This window comes from Cyrtonyx montezumae, unplaced genomic scaffold (assembly GCF_038088225.1).
Source record: "Cyrtonyx montezumae isolate F1298 unplaced genomic scaffold, pur_monq_1.0 scaffold_3, whole genome shotgun sequence".
Classification (NCBI taxonomy): domain Eukaryota; kingdom Metazoa; phylum Chordata; class Aves; order Galliformes; family Odontophoridae; genus Cyrtonyx; species Cyrtonyx montezumae.
The window spans coordinates 72,859,578-72,885,014 of record NW_027072034.1 but is presented as its reverse complement, the minus strand read 5'-3'; the positions used below and the strand labels follow the sequence as shown (position 1 = coordinate 72,885,014).

Below are 25,437 nucleotides of genomic sequence, written 5' to 3'. Positions count from 1 at the left end.
GCCCCTTCCAACCACTGCAATACTGTGACTCTTCGATTTCGTGACGCACTTGATAACACTGAAGCGGAGCGAGGCACCTCTCTGCACCTCGTGAAATGTGATTGGCAGGGAGTTCCGGCGAGGCTTTTCATTGGCTGCTGGATCACGGTGGCCCCGCCCCTCAACGAGCCAAGGCCGTCAAGGTTGTTTACCACCTCCGGCACCCGGCGGGTTCGGCCCCACCTCCCATCACCTCCCATTGGCTGAGAGTCGGGCAGCTTGGCTTCGATTGGCGGAGAGCGGGGTGACGCGCCCCTCCCCGCGCCGGGTTGTAGTCCGTCCGCGCGGCGCCCGGTGTAGATTGTGGTGTCGGTGGTCGCTGCTGTGCCCGATGGTGCTGTTGGTGCTGCTGTGCACTGCCGCGCTGGCGGTGGCGGCCCGCGGGGCCATCCCTCCGCCTGAGGAGGCGGCGCGCATGGCGCGCTTCGTGCTGCACAACTGCGACTGGGGCGCGCTGGCCACGCTCTCCGCTCAGGAAGGGCTGCGCGGTCGCCCCTTCGCCAACATCTTCTCCATCAGCGACGGCGCCCCGGGGCCCGGTGGCGGCAGCGGCGTTCCCTATCTGTACCTGACCGACATGGAGATCTCCGTGCAGGATCTGGAGGTGAACGCGGCTCGGGCGTGGCTTTGCTGCGTCAGAATAGCTTAAATGCGCGTCTCAGTGGCGCGGGTAGCCTGATTCCTGCTGTGCGTCAGCTGTTAGCCGGCAGTTTCCTTCGCCGAGTGGCGGCTGCTGGGGGGGTAGTGCTGACTAATCGTGAGTCAGCGTTTTTCGCAGTTAGGCAGCTTCCTCACAGCTGTCGTAGCTGTGTCAGTACGCTGCTTATCCAAGCTGGCTTTTGGATGCGATTAGGAAAAGGTCGATGACAGCCTTGGTCTTTTTACCAGCAACTCTGAGCTGAATGAAGCCCCAAAAGCTGAAAGCATGGTATAACTTTTCCTCTTGAAGGCACACAAACCTCTCATCTCATCTTACTGTCTGCGTTTCAGATCAATTCGAATGCCTCCTTAACCGTGTCCTTGGCGCAGACTCCGTACTGCAAGAAGCACAGATATGACCCCCAGAACCCCCTCTGCGCCCACATAATCTTCTGTGGGAGCATTGTCAAGGTAAGTGCTGGGAAGGTTGCACTGGATCTGTTTGGAAACTGGAATGTCCAAGATGTGAGTGAAGCATTAAGGTCTCTTCATCTTATGCGCAGTTAGATTCTGTGGCCTGACCACTCTTGACACATGCACATCCCAAACTTTATTGAAGTACATATTATTCCAAGCTCCAAAGCTATGGGTATCAGACATGGATAAGTTTTACTCTGTCACCTGGTGCTGTTGCTGCCAGGACAGTGTGCCTTTCTGCACCAGGACCTTGTTGTCCCATAGAAGGAATCTAGAACTGTGTCTGTTATTCATTGAAGATCTCAATCCCATTATTAAGGATAATTGGTGAAGATGAGCATTAATCATTGGTCTCTTTTATATGATAGCCTGACTTCTTATTTGGTGTCTTCACACCTCAGATTGTATTACACTCCAGCAATCTTTTAATTGCTCTGATGAAGTTTATGGTGATGGAAGATCATGGTGTATTGTTGCTGCTGCTTACTTAGTTAAAGAATCATACTTAACTTGATACGTTTATATTCCATTACAAATCTACCACTACTAGGATCAAGAACAAAACACTTTCCAGCCTTGGTTTTAGGCTCTTACTCAGGTTTATTTTGAACTGAATACCATTCCTGCTTAAGTACTAATACCAGACGCTTTATTCCCCCACCCTGGCTTTTGTTTGTCTTGTGAAGTTGTGCACACTTAAGTCTTGAAGAACAAGGAGAAAATGGAGAAAAAAAGAAATCTGTCTCCAAAAACATAATTCCAAATTACAGACTGAATGCTAGAATTCAAACAGCACTTCAAGAAATGATTTGACATGAAGATTTCATTCTCTGTAAATGGGTAGTTAACATCACTATTTGCTGTTCTATTAAAAAGTAAAAACTTCTGTCTTCACACCAAAATCAGTTGGTGTGTTTTTTAATAACCAAAAGCAAAGCTTTGTACCTCATTGTTACACTGTTTCATCATTGTCTCTCTAGTAAGAACTTTAAGTATCCATTTAACATCCTTTTACAAATGTTCTGTGGACTTGGATAACCACACAGGGTCTGGTTTTATCCAGTAGTCTTTAGACAGATAGGTGTCAGGTTGGTTATAGTCTTTATGTCAGAGCAGAATCAATACTTTTTTCAAAGCTGTCAGCCTGTATCTTTCTCTGGAGAACAGAAGGAAGACTTAACCTCATGCTGATGAAATACTTTCTTGCTCTTGATTACTTTAAAGCACCCTTTCAATTTAGTATTGAAAGCAGCTCCATTGGAGCATTTGCCTATCTCATGTACAGTTGTACACCACCCTGAAGATAAGTAGACTCTGCCACAGTAATGAGCACTTTGGGGCAAAATATGGCTAAATTAAGAAGAGCCCGCTGTAGTCAAGAGTGTATTTCTGCTAGTATTTGTCTTCTGTGTGACTGTATCTTAATATTTTGCTGGCTGTTGTTCAGGTGAATGATTCAGAAGCCGCCTTAGCGAAAAAGGCATTGTTCACTCGGCATCCTGAGATGGAAAGTTGGCCTAAGGATCATAATTGGTTCTTTGCCAAATTCAACATCACCAATATTTGGGTACTGGACTACTTCGGTGGACTGAAAATTGTGACACCAGAAGAGTATTACAATGTCAAGCCTTAGTAAGTACTTTGCATATTTAACTCACTATATTTGGAAGCTGTAACGCTTTTCCTTATTAGCAGTGTGTATTACTCATCTCTGCTTTTTTAATATATATTTGTCTTATTTCCCTAACTAGTCTACTTACTGGACACAATATCTCAAATCATAAGATATGTTTGAATAGGGGATCCACCTACTTAAAGATAACAAGTATAGTATCTATAATTAACTCTCTGTGGATAACTGCACTTCGGTTTAAACATAATTTCTTGGGAGTAAGAACTGCAGAGTAAGCACAGTCACTGTCCTTTATTTGGATTTATTGCAAGGCAGGTTATGTTTTGGTGTAATAGTTAAACATAGCTTCATAAATGCTTAATAGTCTTTATCAGTAGGACTGTAGCAGTACTACATAGCTTTTGAATCTTTTGTCATGATACTGAAGCATAATATATTAATAAATAGATAAAAATATCTGAAAACATATATAGTATATGTATGTTTTAGCACAGTCAACAAACATACATACTGTTTCACTCTTACTCCTTGTAGCAGAGGAAGATCCTTGATGATGCTGATAGTACAAATGGATTACTTCGGATGACTGCTCCAAGAAAGATCTTCTATGTGTTGTAGAGCCAAATTAATAATGCATAAAAATTCTTACACCTTGCACTGTTAATAAGCCTGTGTAATCCTTCTGAAGCACATGAAAATTCACACCATCTAGCACAGCTTGAGTTGTGCCATACTCAAAATCCTTTGTGCATAAGCTGTAACTAAATCTTGTTCAGTGGATGTGAATCTGGAAAGATATTTCTCTACACATTCAGAAATGCTGTGTTTACTAGAAAGTTAAGGATTAGTCCAGTTCTAAACTTTCAGTGCCTTAGTTAAATCATTTCTGTTTGTAGGCACTCTCCAATATATTTTAATACCACTTTATTTGTCAGTGATATTAAAAAATACCACTTTATGTGACACAGCACTACAGGTTGTTTCAGCTGACTGTAGACTGGAAAGCCTTCCTTATATTGCAGTGACAGATAACATACTGAGTTGTAAATTTTTCTTTTGTAGATCATAGAATCACCAAGGTTGGAAAAGACCTCTAAGATCATCCAGCCCCACCATCCAGCTATCATCAATATTTCCCACTATACTGTGTTCCTCAGTCCAACATCTAAATGTTTCTTGAACACAACACCATTCTTTCAACATCTATCAGTCACAATTTGACCTATTTTCCTGTTCTGCTACCATGATTGGGTATATGGAAATTGTATGTGTACCACAGGCTCGTGATGATTTCTTGGTAAATTTGTTTAGTAGTAGTTCTATGTCCTGATTCCTTTAAAGAAGTACTAGTACTAATGAAAGTACCCAATTGTAGTGCATGAAGAGTAGTGGCTCGTAAATCCAGTGCGACTGATACAAGAAGTTGTTTACTGACTTGAATTTTGAAATATTTGGCTTTGCATTCCGATCAAATGACAATGTAACAGCTTTTACCACCTTCAGCAGTAGAATGTGGCTGATTTTTTTTTGTTTGTTTGTTTTCTTTTCTTTTGGGAGCCTTACATAGCAATTCTAAGTGAAAAGGAAGCTAATACAGAACGCAACAGATGATTCATCAACTACAGAGAATGATGAAAAGTGTTGCAAGTTAATTCTGTTTTATAAAATAAGCCTTATGCAACCATGGAAGAAAATTCAGCACCTTTTTATATCCTGTCACATCTCCCAAGTACAAAGATCACAAATATTCAAAAGAAATTATGAACAATTAATTTGATTTTACCCATGCAAATATTAGCTGCTTAACATAGTGAAGAATGTGAAAATTAAGAGTCCCTAGAGGCAGATCTATATACTAGAATAGCGAAATTGATCACTTCCAATCACCTCTACATAGTAATTGCATCATTATTCTGCTGCCCATCTTGTATGGGAAAGATTTATGAAACCTGTTTTGAAGCAACTTATTAATCCTTCTCTGTGAAGGGGAAAGCGTGCTTTTTACTGTATTAAATACACTGTGTACTACTATTTGGGATAAAATCCTTAAGATATGTAAACAATTTATGATGAGTAGATAACATTAAAATTAAAAATGATAGTGGAAATATTTTTATATAAGGCATAACAATTGTGAAAATTCTATTGATTTTATGGTATAGACTGATCCTTTATGTGGGGACACCTGACTGTATTACCTAACACTCCATAACTTCTGTTGTGTGAGACTGATGATTCTGGACTTTTGATAAAATTAAAATATTTTTATGAAAAAATGTTGTTGACTTTATTTATTGCACATTTGAAAACATTTATCTCTCCTGCACTTTCACATAAGCACACTTGCTTCGGGGTTATGTTGTCACTCAGGAATCATTTATGCTTGCTGAAGTATACATAGTGAAACCATTCTATTCCCTTTTTTGGTTGAAATTTGCATCTTTGTGTTTCACTTCATTGTTTGCAACTAATACTGTGAAATAAATCATAAGACAATAACACTGGATCTTGTTAAAATGATGACAAACTCTTATTTGACTACGTCTTCAGCTAAGACTTCTACTTTCATAAATGACTGCATCAGTTACCTTTTCTACCAATACTTTCTCACTCTCAAACGTTCTTACGCAGATATTAATAGGTCTCCTTAATATATACATAAATGTATGTATTTGTCCCAAGTATGATATGTACTTATTCAGTGTCATTCTCAACCTAAGGTAATGTTTTCAAATGAGGCTTTTCACCATTAATTTGTTAATGAAATGCAAATGTCTAATGTAAAACTCCAGTCACTGTTAAAGGAATCACTTTTGTACTGAACCCTTGATTAAATGGATTAAAGCATTTTCTTTCCCCTATATTGGTTATATTTCCAGATTGCCCATTTGTATAAGCTCCCTGCTATTTTCTAATTTGGATTTGAGGTGTTTTGTTTGTTTATTTGTTTGTTTGTAACTACTAGCCCGAAATAGTTTTGTAATGCTACTGCACTGTATTGAAAGAGAACTTCCTTACATTTGAAACTTGAGAGGATCAAGTTTCTTGGTGGTGCTTCTGGAAGGTGACATACAACAGAATGGTTAAGCTTAATGTTCAGAATTGGATTTGAGGATTAATTGGAAAAATACTGTCTGAAGTTGTTATATTGATGTATCTTGTCACTTAGCTAAAAAGACTTTTTTATGTAGAACTGGAACAGAAAGCAGTCTTGAAGTCCTGCTAAAAACCTTTTTTTCTCCCTTAATAACAGGCAGGTAAATGTTAAAGTAACACAAGATTTTACTTTAAGAAAGTCATCAACAGCTTGTCCTATTTTTCATCTATTTTTCTTCTCCATGCGCTTACCTTTGTATTAGACTCATTAAGGAACTGACTTTTGTGCATATTTCCCTTTTTCCTAATATCCAGAAATAACATTGTGGCTTAGAATATATGAGGCTAAGAAATTAATATAGCTCTAAACGAATTGAGTGTTGACTGTATGTCCTCTACTGTGACATGCTTAAAGTTTCTGAGCATATCCTAAATAATAATGAAGTCATTCTACTTATTCAGGAAGTTAAGCATCTCTACTCATTGATAATCTATGGCACGAGATAACCTTAGGCAACTCTCTTAAGTCACAGGATGTTTGTTAGCCAGGAATCTCATTAGGATAATCTCGGCATGCAATCTATAATGATGTAGTAATGTGTTTTTTTTTGTCTTCTGATCTTGAGTAATGATATCATGAGGTTCTATACCATGATAGAGCAGATTAATCCCTTACTTAGTTCTATCTGGAATTAATTTTTAGCTTTTTAATACTATATCTGTGATTGTCATCGTAAAATAAGATTAATAAGTGTATTAGATTAATACAAAAAGTATTAATTATAATAATATTATGATCTTTGTTTTTTATTTTTGTTTTTAATTTTAGGAAGACTCAAAATTTAGTCAACTGTAATATTACTGCTGAACACAAGAGGGTGCCATAGACTTAGACTCGTATTGACTGCTAAATGTTTAATACCTAGAAGTAGTTACTGAATTGTTTGTAACTCAGAAATCCTGGAATAGGATATGACTGGGTCATTATACTAATGAACTCTTTTCCTACACTGCTTTGCATTGTGAATGCTTTCTTCCATAAACACGATGGACCAGTAGTTGATAAAAAAAAACCAGAACATTTCATTTTTGTTTTGTTTTGTAATTGTTTTGTGCAATTGGGTGTTCAAAAATAATATCCATGGAGGTAATTTAAAGGTTTTTGAATTTAAAAGCTGTAGTTAGGGAAGTCGAAGTGAGTGTAGAACACGTTGGAACATCCACCAGCTGGATCCAGACTTGAAGCCAGAAAACTGAGAGTTCAGTAGAATTGTAGAATGTCCTGTGCTGGAGGGGGTTCACAAGGACCTGTCTGCATGATGGCTGCAAACACAGGGTATGTGTGTTTTTGTGCAAACATGGTAAGATACAGACTTTCAAGAAATACTAGGTAATATTTAATTGCGTATGTTTGTATTTCTAGAATGTCTTGTGTCAATTCAACCTATTAAAATCATCCAGTATTAACAAGTTACTCTTTCTAGACTGAAATCAAGCAATTGTTTGGGGATAAGAAGTAGAGAAATCATTACACAAATCATACAGTATGACTTTAAGAACCTTGCATAGCTCTTTCACAGTGGCAAGTAGCAGAAGTTGTCTAATAAGGGTGAATTGGATTTTTGATTCGTTTTAAATGCATACATGATTTTCAGTTTGTTTAAGTAAATTCTTCCCCAGACGAGCCTTTGAAAAATCCTGAGTTGATATGCACTAAGGTCAAAAAGGGGAACAGAACACAGGAAATAAAGATACTTATCTCTGGTCCTGACATCTAGCTTCATAGTAACTTTGAATTCATGAAAGACATAAACATACTGCTCAATTACAGTTGTTATGGTTTTATGATTTTTGTTGTATTCTTTTAACTCCCAATACACCACATGATGTTATGATGTGGAATATCAATAATACAACAAAAATCATAAAACCATAACGACAGTCTACACAGGTATGCAGGAAAATACTGAGGCTGCTCTCTCTATATTTTTAAAATATTTACTGTCATGGAAATTAACTTGAAATCGATGTGGGAAAGTAGCTTGACTATCTCAAAGGAGAAGAGGCATGGGACTTCCGTGTGAAGACATAAGCAGTGGTCACTTGTGTGCATTAAAAAAAATAGAAATCCAGAGTAGACTGTAAGGATTTCATTGAGAATGAAAGAGTGAGGTATAGTATATTCAGTAGTCTCAGTGAGTACTCAGAGACGGTGGATTTCAATTTTTTACTAACATCTCCTTGGTAAGTTTCCAAAACGGATGTTGCATTGAAAAATTTGAGACCAAAGCAGGGACAGGACTAAGAAGCATAATAATGAATAGTAATTCTTACACTGTATCAAGGCCTCTTTATCATGTCCCATAAGAAACATACATTCATGACTGTGTTTGTCTTTATGATGCTGCACAGGTGTCTGTTTTCTTTTCATTTTGTCCGTTTAGATGTGGCAGGGTTTCTATTTGCACAATGCAGCTACATGGAGCAGTGACAGTCAAGCATGGTTGGTTTTTTTTTTTCCTTGGAAAGGCAGTATTTTCACTCGCAGAGGGGAGCAGATGTAGTGAGACCAACTTCTCTTGTCTCCCTCTTGGGAGCTGCAAAGCAAGACCTGTAGCTAGGCACTGTCTTCCTTCCAGCTCTCTGTGTGCAGTGCTGGCAAAAGTGCAGGGCAGGGACTAATCCCCTCGGAATGCAGCAATTATCACTAAATAAGTATTAATTGCTGCATGCCAAGGGGATTAGCACAGTTGAGCCCAATTATAGCAAAGCGAAGCTTCACTGTAAGGCGCTGTGGTGCATTGAAATGCGGTGAGGCAATATAGGACTGTCACTCCTCCACAATTTGTCAATAGAAATTGTGGGCTTACATACTGTAAACAGCAATTTCATTTTCTTTTCAGTGTATTAGTCTAGTGCATGAATGGTATGCCTCGCTAGGGGCTACAACGTTCTCACCAGAGAAAATTGTTGCTTATTTAACACCCGTTATTGTGTGAACATCTCCAAAACCGATTTTGATACTTGTAGAGTTATTTCTGGCACTATAACTGATTCCCTGCTGAATCAGGGGCAAGACTGCAATCTGGATTCTCCTGTCTCCTCCATCAGGTCGGCCAGCTCCGCCATCAGGTGATGTAGGTATTAATTTTGCCTGCAAGTACTGACTGTATCAAATTGGCTCAGGAGAACTTTTGATAACTGACCTGTTCTCAGTCCCAGCAGTCTGTGGTGATGATTACAGGCAAGCTCTCTGTGGTAGCAATACATGAGCCAGAGGGCAGTGTGTAGTTATTTTTTAATCCTTAGCTTGACTGTGGTGTGTTTGTTTTCTAGTTTTCATTTATTTCCTGTTAAAACTGCAAACCCTGCTGCTTTTTTTTTTTTTTAATAGTTCAGTCAAAGCATAACCAGTAAGTATGAAAAAGGAATGCTTCTGGGATGAATCAGCTCCTTGCATTAGAGCTGTTCCAGGATTTCTTGTGTCCAGAGAAAGAAGGGCATATTGATGCACAGAACCAACTGAATACATGCCTATTTTATGAAAGAAATTATAACTTAGAGATAACAACCTGCACCTTAACCTGCATTAAACACAATGGAGTTGTACTTGGGAATCACCTCAGTTCCCTGCTCTATTCTGTTTCAGGAGCCATAGATAAAATCTTATGGTCTTCCCAGCACAGACAACTCTTCCACACAACTCTGGAAAATACGCTTTCCTCCACCCATGCATTTAGATAACGAGTTGAATTAGCTGAGAGCTTTTCCTGTCTCAGGGAAGTTTTCATGTCTCTCGCATGGCTTTGTCTGAACTGCAAATAACTGCTGGTTCAGATGAACTAGTACAGGCTTTAGCCTCTAGTCCAGTGTTACCAAGGTTATTAGGAACTGACTGAAATGAGTAAACTGAAACACGGTGTCGTTTAAACTGTTGGTTAAAAATGCACGTATGAGTTTTTCTAATGCACAATGTAGGTAGGAGCTGCAAAATTTTAACTGTGCCCTATAGTTCCTAGAGGTTCAAACACTATGCTGAAAACAAATAAGTTTCTCATAGTGCAATTGCAAGACATGTGAAGACAGTCGATTTTTCCTAGAGGACAGACCACTTCCCCTTTATCTGCACTCCTTGACTGCATGTGATTTGCATCTACAAGGTTATATTTGCTTTGAGAATAACTCATAATACAAGTGTGATTGCTCTTTCGTATACTTTAGTTGTATTTTGATGATGATGATATGCTTGCCTCTGTGTAAAAGACGAGGGACCGGAGGAGAGAATTTCTAGGAGCACCATCATGCAAAGCCTTTTCTTTTTCTCTACCCACACTTCCAAATGAAGTCCATTTCTCTGACCTTTCCCTAACTAGACATCAAAACACACTGACCTAACTGCTGTTCTCCCAGTGTGCCTAATGTTGCCATTAATCTCCCTTTCTTATACAGCTCTTCATTCCTTTTCCTTACCTTTGGCCTCAACTCTTTATTCAAAGTGATAATTTGCTGGCTCTCTGCCTGAGGGAGAAGCTGTGATCAATAACAGGAGGAGACAGGGGTCAGCAGAATAGTGATGAGCAGTGCCATTTGTTCCTCTGAAGGTGCTGGTACCCAAAAATATCAATAACTGGTATTATATTATTTTTGCTTTTGGATAAGATGCCAGTGAGATTTAGGTAGCCTGCAGTGGAAGTAGGACTCTTATTCTTCTCCCTAATTCTTTATTTTAATCTTCCTTTATGTAGTAAAGTGGACGGGGGGGGCTTTATCCAGCTTGCACTGGAATACAGACCATGTATCCCATGTACCTGAGTGCAGCGAGTTCTGGATCTGACCTACCTCTTCCAACTCCAGCGTGTGAGGTGGCTCTCGTGAGCTGTGCTTTGCTCACTGCCTGACAATCAGCAAGTGCATCTCCAGCTTCCTCTTTTAGCTTCTGGGGTTGAAAAGCTACACAGGAAACCCTCACTGAGGCTAAGAGAGGGCAGACACTCTGCAATACTGTCCATATTACTGCAGAACGGCACGCAGCACTAGTAATATTAGAGAATTATTTTGGTATTGAATGGTATCATATATAATAGTTATTAAATAAAAGAACTATGCTGTGTTATCAATGTATTAGCCTTCATTATTCCAGACAGCAAGGTGATGTATTTCTTGGTCTCCATCTTCCAAGAATTTCAATTTACTTTGCTTTTGAAAGACTATAAATCCTTACATCTTATATGCACAATAATTCTCACCTTGCCAATCATCTTCAGAATACTGGGAAATAGAGATCACCAGTCTTGTTCCCATATCTGCTGGGGATGCATATTCCTTTTTCTCACGTCTAAGAATCAGAAATGAAAAAAAACCCCACTATTATTCTTTAAGATACCTGCTCCTTCCCACCCTACACTTTCATCCTGAAATATATTAATAGCATTCAGCAATCTTTGAGCCCCTTGTATTTGATGGAGGGAAGGCTGAGTTTTCAGTTTTAAGGTGTATCTAAGTCACGTTTTCGGTTTTTTCTTATTCACAGTTGTCTAAAATTTACTCTTTATCTGTGGTAATAGAAGTGAATGGTTTTATTTGCATTTGAAAAAGTTAATGTGAATTTTTTTACGAAGTGAGAGCTGGCATCAAGCTGAACAGTTGTGGGTGGTTTTTTTGTTTTGTTTTGTTTATTTGTTTGTTTTGGGGGGAGGGGTTCTGATTTTCTTATAAATTCCTTCGCTGGAGAGAGTACTTCTTTCATATATTCCCTTCTCAATAAGAATTTTCTAAAACTCCAGATTTCACTTTTCTTAATGTTGTTGTGCTGTCTTGTTCCTTTCTTCTATTGCTTGTAATTAGTCTTTTTTTCTTAGCTTCTTATTGTTTAGAATAGTAAATATATGTTAAGGAGGAAGTATTCCTACCCATAGTTCTTTCCGTCCAAAACCTCAAAGTTTTAAAATTCAAACAAGAACCTCTCAAATCCTCTTTTAGTGCCTTGTTTTTCTTGTTTTCCTTAATTTCTTCATTTGTAAAAGCTTAACTCCCTCAGGTTTGTGACACTAATTTCAGAAGTACATTGAGGTCCTCAAGTAAAAGCATAATGAAATAATATTGTTAAATCATTTTCTTGTGTCTTGTCAGCTCATAGCACAATGCATTCTCCAGAGTGATATTTGCCAGGTTCAAGCGCACTTTTTCTGTTACCCATGTAGTTTCCACCCCTCCCTACTGAGTGTTGCTTTAGTACTGTTTGATGTGACCACGAGCTTGGTTTTGTAAAGAAACAAGAGTTGTGATTCTCCTGACTCAGTCTGCCTCTCACCACCACCTCCCCCAGCAACTTGTGACCTGGGGGGTCAACATCAATCCAGCAAAACAAAGGAGATTCAAACATAACCTGCTCCTACTTGTAGTTTCACATAGGCTCCCACAGAGATCTTATTAGTGCCCTCAAAGCAGCAGTAAAAAACGGAGGCATTTTCACTTTCACGTGGGGCGGCTGGGTTAGTCAGTCAGCACGTGCACATGTGCTTCAAATCAGCCACATAACCTACAGCTGTGTACCTGACCCCACAGAGGGAGGGCTGGGGGTGTGAAATGGCCAAGAGAGCAGAAGAAGTTGAGGAAAATATGGAGGGTGCCTCAGCAATTGCATTGGATGGAGAACATGGACTCGCAGGAAATGAAGACCGGCAAGCACTGCAGCTGTGCAAAGCTGCTCTGCTTTGTGTTGCTGTGAATGCTGTATTAATGCCTACAGCATGGGGCTGAAAATCCCAGTAAATTCCCAGGATGCATCCAGATTGTTTCTAACCGTGCACTATCTGTGTTGATCTGTCTCAGTAACTGACTGGAGAACAGCTTTGAGCAGCAGAAGGCTGAATCCCATGCCCTGCTTAGTCTGTAGGTGTGGTGCCCAGCTTCCTGTGTCAGGCCTCGCGGGGAGGAGATGCACACTGTGCTCTCTCCCACAGAGATGGCCCAGTGCTCTGCTCTGCACAATGCTCTGCCTCGGAGGATAAAATGGCTCCAGGGCGCTGCACACATACAGAGTTTCTCACAATACAAAGATGCGGTACGTTCACATCTAAAGGTGCATCTGGTTCAGTTACATAGAGCTGAACGAGGCAGGTAGTGCCAGCTGTGCTAGTGCTTTATGTCTTGTGGACACTGCAAAGATAGACGGAGTCCAACTCTGTGATGCAGGCTGTCGTGTAGCCCTGGGAGTGCGACGACTTTCAGCTGCTAATCTGAAATCCATATTTTAATCAGAGCTTTAAAATATGCTCAGTGCCTTTACAAGTGTAGTTAAGCTACTTCATCAAGAGTGGCTGCCACTTACAACTCTAGACTTCTGTTTATGGCATTCAACACACTGGACATCGCTGTATTACTTTTGAAGTTGGACTGAATTTTGATAGTACGTACATTTTCTAGAACCCTCTTAGAGCTGCTGAATTGCTGAATGGACCTAGGAACCATCAAAGTTTTAAAGAAGTCTTGTGAAAAGAAGAATACAAAAGGAAACCTCAACCTCAAGCATCAATACCAAGAATGTAAAGACCAGACCTCAGAAGCGGAGAGGAAGATGCATGCGTTTTGGGCTGGCTGCCAGCAGGTGGACTCTGAAAGCCCTTATAGAAGCAGTGCTTCCGTAGAGGCAACCAGAAGATACCAACCCGTGGAGGTGCCTTCCTTCCTAGCACCCCACGCTGTGTGTCCCAGCACAGCCTACTGGAGCAAGATGAAGTGGAAGAGGATCGCTGTCTTTGTCACCTTCCAGGCACAGCTCCCACTTACAGGTAAGGCAGACTTTTATTTTATGAGGCGTTCTTTTAAAATGTTTTTTAAGGTGAGGGAAGAGCACAATGCTCCGTGGTAAATTCCCCCACTCTCTAGTTGTGGAGGGATATGTTGAAAATCAACCATGTCCATCCCTCTGGTCCCAGCTAGGGATGGACTGGGGCAGCAGGACTAGTTAAGACTGACACTCCTTGCTATAAAGATGTCCTCTGGTGGGTGGGGAGGACAGCCGCTTCTTTGTGCCATAACCAAGTAACAGTTCATCCTTAAAATCTTAGCCCTCACCTGGGCAGCATTCGCTGGGATTTAAAAGGAGATATTTGATACTAAAATGAAAATGTAGTCACTTTCAGTAGTCAGCACAAGAGTGTATCTCTATTCAGATTAAGATACAGCCATGTTAATCGCAACAGGATGTTGGTGGTTGAAGGAGGTGTGTGGCAGAGCCAACGAGCTGGGTATGCAGGAACATATGTCAAGATAAAAGGGATAGAATCCTTCCCTTCATGTCTTTACCCCTGTGGTTTTCCCAGCTGGACACAGTGTGAAGTGAAAATGCTTTCTTATATTAATTTGTGATAGCGTATGGGTTGGCCTCGCTTGGACAGAAAGTGAGGCTGTTTTGGCGTGCCCAGATCTTCAGAAGTTGCACAAATTTTAGGAGAGAGGAATATACTTCTTTGTAGGTTAGGAGTTCAAAAGAGAAAGAAAACTGAATGTAGATCCAGGGAAGGCCTGGATATAGGCCTGCATCTGGGGAAGTCAGCAGCAGCAAGATATGAGTAGGCCGCGTTTGCACTTGTATTAAAATCCCCTGGAAGAGTGTGCACTAAGTGTGCTTAACAAACGTGCAATTGCTGCTCTAAAGAGCTTTGGAGACTGCAGTGGAAATTTAAGTAAAAAGTTTTCTGCTGATCAGAGAAGCATCTCATGGCTATATGTGGCACCAGTTCTAGTAGTTTGTGGAGATTGTTTCAGGAGGATTTTAAGTAGAATAACATTCTCTGCGGTAAGAACGGCTTCTGTTTGTCTTCATTTAACAAGCTATATCCCTTTCTGATACTTAAGTGCTTTTTGTACACTGTTTTGTATGCATAGATGTGGGTGTGAGGTGTAAACAAACACTAGAAACTCCTTTTCCTTGATCTTTGTAGACATTTCAAAAGTGCTTTTCAACCTTAAGGTTTCTCAAGAAAATATTATTTTGTTTTATAGGGCTATAAAGTTATGGGGATTACTTCAGACACATTTTAAGCTGAAAGTACCTTTTTGCATTTTTTTTTTCTTCTATTCTGTCCAATATATCAGAACTCCGGGTTCCTATCTGTAATTTTTTTTGCGAGAAAACTTACTGAAAAATATGTAATACTTTTCAGATGGCTGAAGCTAGCCCTGTAAGTGTCTACTGTGAAAAGCTTTTGGAGTATTCACTCTTACAAAGAATATATGAGATTGAATTTTGAACAAGCTACAGCTGCCATTGTTTTCAGGCAGTTGCCTATGAATTTGAGGGGAAGTATTTTTCACTGGGTAACCACAGTAGTTTGAAGAGTTGTAGTATTCAAAATAAAAGTAACTCCAAATCTGGGAAATTGTTAAGTTACTGTAGATTCAGAAAACACTTTGGCCATCATAGAAGATCATCATGAACTTTGTTTGAAGATGAGACTGAACAGGTGACGTTTTCACACAGAACAAATACAGAGATCTGCTGCTGCCTGGAGTGTTTTACAAGTCTTTTTAACATGAAGTAAAATTTCAGAAAGTTTCCATGAACAAGCTGAGAGTGGATGGAGGTTCGGTGAGCTGCATCCCGCTTTACAGTGAATTCATTTCCACTTCACTGAAATGCATTTTGCACTTACTCTCCAAGCAGTCAAACTAAAGGCACTACCAGAACTGGGACTGATAGACTTGTGACAACTTTGCTTTGATCTTCTGAATATTGGAACAAATATGTCAGGCACAAAAAGCACTTTGTTTTCAAATAAAAAACTGTAGAGATGGAACACAAATTCTGAATCTGATTTGTTGTTACTAACATTAGAACACAAATTTCAGAATCCTTGACCACTGAGCAAGTACAGACAAGTTTTATTGTATACATGCTGATTTTTCTTTGTGGTCTCTATCAAAGAGCAGCTCTGGAAGTCTAGCTGAGCATTTTCTACAACCTCTCTATTAAAAAATGTCTAGATATAAATCTTAGCAGATAGTTTTATTAATCATCTTGTTCTTTGATACATAAGGAGACTATTAAAAAGAAGTACACAAATATCACAATCAGAATGGTAAAAATCTGTATAGTTTACAGAGCTTTTAGTCAAAAGTATGACATGTCTTAATGGCAGTAGGTCAGTACTGTGGGTGGTGTTGTAGAAATGCTCATTCTAAAAATGGCTGATGCGATGGCATTTTGATTTATATAAATACGCAACATCCATATACGTATACGAATATATATATATACATATACAAATACATGTGCAAGAATTTTTCAAGTTCAACCTTTCCCTGTTTTTCACAAAATCGCTGTAGTCAGAATCATGTGTTAAACGGCATCGGACAGTTCTTTTGCTAGCTCTGTGGAAACTAAAATGTGTCAACCATCAACAGAGATTACTTGCACAGCTTATTTTCACAGTATTTTTCTGCTGCGCATAACTGTGGCCTCTACCCAATGGGCACTGTACAATCAGGAGCTTTTTCTAATCAGTTAATAGGCAGGATGATAAAACAGACGGATCATGGGTCTTAGGGTTCATTTGTGCCTTCCTTTTTGTAAGATGACTTAGCAGATCTGCAAACTAAAAGACTCATAAACTTCAAGTTGTTTACAGGACCCTTGGAAAACCCAAACAAATAAAAAAAACAAACGAAAATCTGGCTACAATCCACATGTCCTTGTGCCTAATCTGTTAAGGTCTCCTAGCTGAATTCTTGTTAGACCTTGAGGGGCTGGAAAAAAAATTGAAAGGCTTAATTTTACTTGCTTTATTTCCCATTTCTCTTTCCTATTCACAGCGACTCATTAATAATTCATGTTAAACGACAACAACAACAAAAAAAAACCCAATGAACTGGCACATTAGCAAACTGAACAAAATGCAGGCAAACTGAGCTTTTCTTTGTAAAGGGCTGTTCATCAAGCTCTTGCAGTGCTACAGTCAGTTCTCTAATGCTTGTTACAGAATGAGTGATTTCCATCAGAACTTTTCTAAGCAAAATTCCTAATGAGTGAAGTCACAAGTTAATGATCATGTTCCTTTTGTTTTTCAGGTGGGCTAGAGAAAACTTACTGAAAATGTATTCCATATATTTGTCTTGTCTAAGTATGAATAAGTAGATATCAAAACAAAGTGGTTTGAAAGCCAAAGTTGAGGGGAAACAGGAGATTCACTGACAGTTTATAGGGGACAAGAACTTGATTTATGAATGAATGTCCATGTGAGGGGCAGTTTTGACGATTCTTTTCTGTTACTCGTTCGAACTTGAATTGTGGCTAGCACCATGCTAAACTCATTTAAATAAATTAAATGTTTTCTTATCTTTATGCTGTAACCAAACTCTCTTTATAAAAGAAAAAAGAATTATGTGAACAATTGCAAATGGATGCCAAATCCTTCCCCTCTTTCAATTTATTGTATATTTGTATGAATATACATAGGATTATATCATGCATTGGCTGTTCTGTCTATAAAATAGAGTATCTTCTTATGGTGGGATGAATGAAGATACTGTGTCTTAAAGATACTTATAAAATATTTATCCTGCTGAAAGTATTTGTTTTGTATGTGTGCGTAGTTGTATGTTTATTGTTCGTTTTCAACGTTGAGCTGACATGAATTCAGTTAATATCTAAAATAAAGTTTTGCTGCTGTTCCGTTTTAGCATTAAGAAAACAATTTCAGCTGTTCCAGAGGTTTTAGAGAAGATGAGGGTTTTTTTTTTAATTTATTATTCTTTTTTTTTTTCTGACTTGCACTGGGGTATAGTGCGATTATGATCTGCTTCTTCAAAAAATACCGAGAATTTTTAGCTTTTAAAGCATGATGGTCCAAATCAGGTTTCTTCATGAAAGTAGTGGAAAGATTTAACTCCACATTATCCCGTACAACAGATTAGTAGTTTCATATGTAACTTAGGTAAAATACATGTGCAAATTAGCTCAGTTTGTTGTACTTCAGCCTATCTGTTCATGCACACAAATCTTAGGAGACCGTGGAAATGCATGTATGTAGCCACATACAGTGGATACATCCATCTTTCTAAAGGTTAAACTTACAGATATGTGGTTCTTTCACTCTTGACAATTTGGATATTAAAAAATAGGAGTGAAAAAGTCTAGCTCCTGAGTATCAAGGTCGCAAGTACTGGTGCCTATGCAAGCTCTGTTTAAGTGTTAGAAGTTATTTTAATATCTGAATGGTATAGACTGGAAATATTTGAATCCCTACAAGTTTCCTAGGAGTAGTTAACCTTAAGAAGCTGTAGTACTTCATTATATGTATATATATTATATACTTTCAATCTCACTTTATTTCTTATTGGAAATGGTAACAGTTGAGCAGGGCAGACAACAATGTACAGAATGAAAGAGAGAAGAACTGAGAAAGATGGGAGTTTTTCATCTCCACATGTTTTCTGTAGATGAGAGTATGTTAAGCATAGAACTTCTAGTAAACAGGTTGCTGAGCCTGATGAAATGCTTGGACTGTTTGCCCTATTTCTTTCCAAGAATGTAATGACAGTAAAAACTTCATCTCCATATCCTGACTAAAGCTTATCCATGTCCTGATTCTTTTGGAGTGAGAAAAAAAAAAAAACACCTTTTCAAAAACTTCCTAAATTTCTGATTGATGGAGTAGCCATAAAGTTAATGCTTAACTCTTCAAAAACTCAGATAATATGGAGGTGATGCTAAATTACAATTAGGTGGAAGTTGACAAGGAAAAAGGGTCAAGGGAAAATTGTCAACAAATCATAGCACACAGTAAATCTAGGTTGTGGCTCTGTCATCAACACTTGTGGTTTTATAAGAAATTCTACCATTTGATTTACTTACACTTAAAGCAATTGTCTTAGTTGAAAATACTAATTTTCACTACTAAGATGCTTTCCTATTTTTCTGTTTGTTTTAGTTTGCATTTTCAAACCTGCATGACACCAGAAAAAGAGCTTAACATCTATATAGCCAGTAACTTTTTTTGTTTTGTTTTTGGCATTGCTTGTGGTTAACAAGAACTGAAAATAGCTTCTTGGTCAAAAAGCATATAGAACATATAGAACCAAAGAACGCTTAAAAAGCAGCTTTCCTAGGTGTCCTACAATTTGAATCTCAAAAAAAATGAACATAATTTACTTCTTTTTACGTAAATAATAGTAATTTAAAAATAGTGAGTAATGCACTGAAACACTTTTTTAATGAGGTAAAATGTGATATCCAGAAAATTATTATTACGTAAATAATAGTAATTTAAAAATAGTGAGTAATGCACTGAAACACTTTTTTAATGAGGTAAAATGTGATATCCAGAAAATTATCCAGTGCTAATTTTTGTGTTATTTAATTTTAAGTAAGCTGTTGAATAACGGAATGCTGAGATGAGAAAACCTTTTGCTGGTTGTTTATCCAGGTTTTATATCCAATTTATTCTAGCTAGGAGCATGAGTGTTTTGCATTCATTTCACTTAAAATGTTGCTGTCATCTATACGACAGCCAAGCATTAAATAAGCAGTGTCAAATATTTATAGAAACGCTTCCCTAATACTGAATGCATAAGTTTCTATTATAAATTCATTCAAATTCCTCATGGTGTACATCTTGTCACAGAATAAACTGAGGCTTATAGCAGGGAAAACAGAAAAATGTCCAGTAGATAATTAGCTGGATGGGAACACGCCCTCATAGTTACACTGATCCTGCAAGCAAATCAAGATATATTTATTTTTTGCAGATGTTGATGTGTGGGGGCAGAGCCCAAACTGGTAAGATTCTTCTGTTGGAGTTGTTTATTTAGAGTTATCTAATACAGAAAATTGGCTCAAACTATACATTATCAAATGATAACTCCTTACTTTATTGAGTCAGTTTGAAGCAAGAGTTTTGTGAAATGAGACAGTACTACTTTTAAATATTCTTGACGCACATCAATTTAGAAAAAGATCAACATCCTATAGTGAGGTACTACTGCACATTTCTGGCCATCGAATGTTGTTTGTTTTGTCATTCAGAAATAGCTGGATGGTTTGGGTGATGATTTTTAAAAGTATAATCACACTGAGTGCCTGGGCTGAAGTTTTACAACTTGCAGTCAATCCGAAGCCTTTACTGTGAAAATTTTTGAATCACACCTAATTATATGTTAGATCCTTACAATATTATTTCATTTTTTCAGTCATGTCTTAGTGAGCTTCGGTCAGAAAACCCAACATCTAGTCGCTGGTGGGAAAGCTCTTTTCTGTCTCTACTTTGTATTTGTCACTGCAATTTATGTTGTTTCCCATCTAGCCATGTAAATCTGACTGCAATAAAGAAGCCTTAGCAGAGTTCTCCGGAGTAATTGCTCCTTTTTTCTGAGTTTCTCCCTCCCTTAGGAGAATTCACACAGTATCATTGTTTTGCATTCTTACATAAGTAAGGCATTTTTGGCAGTGCTTTGTGCAAGCATGAGGGTACGTTTATGAGGAAAAGTGGAATGAAGTCCTGTGAGTTTCTCTTCACTAAAGGCAGTTGGTTTCTGAGAAGGAAGCAAACAGTTCTGTGAATTACTCTTAGTTCCTCTGTTCATGAAAGGTCTTCTAACAGATGGGCTTCTTATAATTTTTTAAAGGATGTTATTTCAGTTCTACAGATTTCTTCCTAACAACCTGGTGTAGGGAACCTGCTTTGGCAGGGGGGTTGGACTCGATGATCTCTTAAGGTCCCTTCCAACCCCTATGATTCTATGAACTTGCTACTAGTTTTCAATACTGAGTTGTTATTTTATATTATGGTTTATTACCTCAAGGTTTGATACCTGACCAGGAATAAGTAGTACAGGTGAACTCATTCTTGAAGGCTTAATCGTTACAGACTGGAACTTGTTCAGGGAATTTGTCATAAAAGATTTTCAGGAGAGGAATGTGGGAATGGTGTTGTATAAAGTAACGTAAGTACACATTTTTCTGTTGTGTTTTTTTCCTCTCATTTCTCAAGGAGTGTAAACATTCTTGCTGACAGTATTACTGTGACACTTAACATCCTGTTAGGATATGAAAAGTTACAAATGAAACACAACCAAAATAATCCATGTGATAACTGACTTGGGAGGCTTACATTAGTAGTAGGTTTGCCTTCATGTTTATTACATGCAGTTTTTTCACCTATTGCCTATGACATATTCTTCAATACTAATGGTCTTCTGTTTCTTTTGATCTCTCCCTGGAAGTTTAACCTCTCTGTGTATGTTTGCTGGGGACTATTCTGATGAATAGGATATACCAATGAAATCTTGCAGATAGTGAGCTTGAAGAGTTTTGGAGAAAGTTAATAAAATTAAACCACCTTTAAAAAAAATAAATCTCTTAATTTCCTTTGCTTGAGAAGGAAGGGGAGGAATATACAATTTCAAGTGGCTTGATTTTTAACTTCTTGAATATACTGATCTTCTACATATTATGGCCGAGCATTTGTGTTTACAAGAGTAACTACACCTAACAGACCAGAGGAGGTAAGCAGGGTTAACCAATCTGGATTTCTAGGTGGAGGTCAGATGTAATTCCAGATTATTTAAAAAACAAACAAAAAAAAACCCTAATATGTCAAAATCATTGATATAAAAGTCCTCTGGAATTTAGCTTTGTGGATTGTTTTTTCAATGCCCCGATATGACAGATGGCTTCCACTTTTTGCATCAAGCTCAATTACAGCTAGCTTGCTGAGAATGTGGTTTTCTTTTTCCCTCATAAATGATGAATAATTTTATTAAAACCAGCATAACATTGTCCATTTTCTTTATACATAAATTTTGTGGGAGACCTCAAAGGTGTAATTTAAGGCAACTGCTTCCCGGTCAATTAGCAATGCTGCCTTAGATGTGACCTACATTTCTGATGAAGGCTGCTTGTAACTTCAAAATGTAACCCATCCCCAAAAGTCTGAAAATAACTACAGATCTTCAAGAGTGGTTTTGAGTTTTTGGTTTGTTTGTTTATTTTTCTGTGTGTATGTTTGTTTTTTTTTAAGAGTTTTGCCTCAAATATGACAAGAGAAAGTTATGAGTATTTGGTATGCATTACTTGATCTCTTTTCTGAGGACATGTTTTTGATCACATCACATATTTGATTGTTTCTCCACGATTCAAATGTTTAAAAAATGAAGATTCTCATTACATAATTTCTCTCTCCAGAAGAAGCAGATTTAATTTACGCTCTTTTGAATTCTGTTAAGTTTCAAATGCTTGTGGTAATGATGTGAACTTTGCAGAACTGGAATTCGCACTGTCCTGTCTTTCCACACAGCTGAATTAATCTCTTTTCTTCTATTAAGTTAGATGTTACTTTAATACTTGCCTCAAAACCCAACAGTGCTATAAAGCATTTGTTGCTGCTGCCAGGTATGTCTCTTCTGACTGAAAAGCAGCAGATTTTCAGGCTTCGTTGTTTTTTTTTATAAATCTCTTGAAGTTACAGCTATGAAACTTCAACCCTATCTCGTTGTAACATCTTTTCCAAGATGTTTTTATCTGATTTTATCTTTCTCAGCTGCAAAGAAGTAGCTAACAGGTTTGCCTCCTTTCTCTCTTGCTCTTCTTTTTATATCATGGGCCGAATGTCTGTTTGTTAGACATGATGGCTTTAGTAGATCAGATACCAGGTTTAAAATTAAACTTCAGGGGAAGCGATTTTTTGATTCTGCTAAACTTTTCAAGATTTCTGTTTCTTGTTTTCCACTGGGGTAAACCAAACCCTTCCAAAGTGTTTTTCTGAGACACCAAAGCAGACTAAGAGCAATTAGTCTTTTGTGTTTGGGAAGAGGGAAACCCAGTTTCAGGTCCTTGGTCTGTCTGACTCATAGCAGGAGCCTGATTGGGACTCCCATGTGCTCAGCTAGTCAAGAGATAATCAGTGGTATTGATGAGAAATTCTGAAGGGAGTCCAGAAACATTCCCCAATCAATGTGTCATCAGAATTTGTCATGTGAAATGTTTCTGATGAAATGCTGTTACCTATTGAAATGTATGTATTAAAAAAAAAAAAAAGGTTTCGGTTTCAGTTGTAGTATTCTATAGAGTCAGTTTAATCCTTTGGAGTCAATGGAATACAGGCATTTTTGCTCTGAAGAATTAGCAATGCCCTTGCTGGTCTTGAGAAGCCTTATACTAAGGGTTGGGACCACACTGGGGAGGATTACCTGAGAGTTTCCCCACCCATCCTTACATGCTTTGTGCTTTCTCTACTATTGACTGTATTTCAGCAACGGCATAACCCCCAGCAGACTCCTGTGTGTAACTTTGTCTGCAAAATGGAGCATAGAGGTGTGCTGTTATCTTGTCCATATATATATATACATATAAACAACTTAAATATGAGTATTAATAACATCTGCTTATATATTGATGACCCTCAAGTTCTAAAACTATGTTTAATGATGCAGGACTGTTAAGATTTAGATGGTCCTAAGATGCCAAGTTTTCAGAATACATAAGGGCCTGTGGGTGCCAGCAACATGGAATATGATGTGCCGGGCTTTCTCAGATTGCTGTGGGAAGCAATCTGAGAAACTATGAGGAGCAATAAAGAAGGGCTTACAGTGTCTAAAAAGATTTGGATGAGTAGCTTCACCTCTAAATACGCTGTCTATATGCTCTAACTCTAAAGCAGTCGTAATATTTAATTTCTGTCAAACTTCCTGCTTCTAAAAGGGCACATTGGTGTTTGAGAAAATGCTGCTTATTTAAACATTTAACTTACAATTAGCGTTCCTGTTTAGGCAGATCTCCAATGATATTGGCAGGAGTTTTACTTCAGACTAACTGGATGAGCTTTTAGCAAACTGTTCAGCTAGATTTTTGCAGCTCACACAGTGATTTATGCTGAAGGAAATACACCACTGTCAGTTGATATAAAACCAATTTAGCTGTGTTTCTGTGAGCCACTGCTGCTTGCATAACAACTGCAGTACACAAATATTTTGGAAAGAACACGTTTCTCATTCTGTGCCTTTAAATTCAGTGGGTTCTCCACCTCTTTTGAAATGTTGGAGTAATATTATAATCAAAATGTAATAGTTTTCAACTTCTATATTTAGAAAGCATTGTATGTCCAAGAAAAAGAGAAAAGGCACTTCTAAGTAGCCATTTAAGTAGATTTTATTTGTCAGTTTCCCTGTATAAGTGATTTTTTAAGTGATTTTATTAAGTCTGCAGTTAGATGTTTTATTCATCACAGAAACTTGGTTTGAATTTTGGGTGCTCCTATGTGGAGCCTGGAGTTGGGTTTGATGGTCTTTGTTAGTCTCTGAGTCTCCCAGCTCAGGGTATTCTGGGATTCTATGACTCCTAAAGTGGTGCTTTGTTTTGAGGCTTTTTATTTTCAATGTTTTCCTGTTTAACTCCGTGTCTGAATATTTTAAAAGCGTCTTCTGGTGACTTTTTTATGAGGTTAGGAAGATTGATATTAAGACACTAGACAAAATTAATATGAATATAATATAAATTTCAAATTGGGAACTTTGAACTTTGGGATCATGTCTGAGGCATTTGTAGAAAATTCTGACATTCCTGTCATCCTCCATGTTTTACAGATTTGTCCTCCACTGCATGAGTTAATGCCACTTCTTAGATAAAGCAAAACCTACACACTGGTGCTCTTAATGTCGATGCAACATTTAGTGTGGTGGTATTTGACCTGGCCGCAGTCTGAGCATTACAACTGAGAGACCGCAGCATTGGGATTGCAAATTTATGTGAACAATTATTGCGGCCACCTTTTGCTCCCATGAGAACACCTACACTACAACATGGTGATTGTAATGCCTACATATTTCATTTAGACTAATTAAAACATACGTTATTTTTAGTGGAGATAGTCCTTGCTATGTCAAGTGGATGTTGAAGCTCAGCTCTCAGCTGTCCATCTTCCTAGAACTGCCTGCTTCTTTTCTCATAGGTAGCTTCTGGCTACCAAGGACTTGCCCTATGCATTAACTATTAACCAAGCATCAAAGCGAGGACTTCCTTTGGGGATTGACTGCAGTTTATTTGCTCAATGTATGTAGCCTCTTTTGCCTCGGGCACAGAATAGAGCACCTCGGTCTTGAACTCCCTGGTCTTTGGCTTCTGAGAAGCCAAGCTGCCTAAGGGGAGCTATACTTCAGCAAAGCTTTTGTTCAGGATGTTCTGGCTTATACAGGGTAATATCTGTAATGTGGCTTGGAAAATGCTCAGTGCACAGCACTTAACTATTATCTGTGCAGTAGTATGTGAGAGCCAGAGGGGTGTGAGCTTGCCTGAAAGCTGTTTGGGATTTTATTTTTATTTTTTTCCAGAGCTGTCATTCTGTTGAGCCTTTCAATCTTGGAGCCTTTAGCTGTGGGAGGATGAGGAGGGGAAGCATAAAATATTTTGAAATAGAGCCCTAAAGGCAAGTGGCACTGGAATTTACATATAGCTCATCAAAACATCACCTCTTCAACATTTGTATATGGTGTGTAAAAGTCCACTTGCTTCTATAATTGTGCAGTGGAGTTGAGAGAGGTGATGACTGCTGTCTATAATA

At 38.2% G+C, this 25,437-nt stretch overlaps 2 protein-coding genes across 4 annotated transcripts in view; both read left to right on the top strand.

Annotated features, from left to right (window-relative positions):
* Positions 1 to 328: 328 nt before the first annotated feature.
* Positions 329 to 4,324, top strand: CREG1 (cellular repressor of E1A stimulated genes 1). Of its 2 annotated transcripts, none has more exons than XM_065741874.1 (4): positions 329 to 643; positions 1,030 to 1,149; positions 2,603 to 2,787; positions 3,323 to 4,324. In XM_065741874.1, exons 1-4 carry the CDS (start codon positions 371 to 373, stop codon positions 3,372 to 3,374), a joined length of 630 nt encoding a protein of 209 aa, XP_065597946.1. In that variant the 5' UTR covers positions 329 to 370; the 3' UTR covers positions 3,375 to 4,324. The 2 variants fall into 2 exon arrangements, with proteins under 2 accessions (XP_065597946.1, XP_065597947.1); XM_065741875.1 differs by having other exon boundaries at positions 330 to 643; positions 3,851 to 4,324.
* Positions 4,325 to 13,542: 9,218 nt separating this feature from the next.
* Positions 13,543 to 25,437, top strand: part of CD247 (CD247 molecule) — a 42,920-nt gene continuing 31,025 nt past the window's right edge. For both annotated transcript variants that reach the window (XM_065741930.1, XM_065741929.1), the window contains exon 1: positions 13,543 to 13,674. In XM_065741930.1, coding sequence (XP_065598002.1) covers positions 13,617 to 13,674 — 58 coding nt within the window. In that variant the 5' untranslated portion in view covers positions 13,543 to 13,616. The remainder of the gene's footprint in view (positions 13,675 to 25,437) is intronic.

Coding starts and splice junctions, on each gene's coding strand:
- CREG1 (XM_065741874.1), top strand. CDS start 371: ATGGTGCTGTTGGTGCTGCTGTGCACTGCCGCGCTGGCGGTGGCGGCC. Junction 644..1,029: donor TCTCCGTGCAGGATCTGGAG/GTGAACGCGGCT, acceptor TCTGCGTTTCAG/ATCAATTCGAATGCCTCCTT. Junction 2,788..3,322: donor TATTACAATGTCAAGCCTTA/GTAAGTACTTTG, acceptor TACTCCTTGTAG/CAGAGGAAGATCCTTGATGA.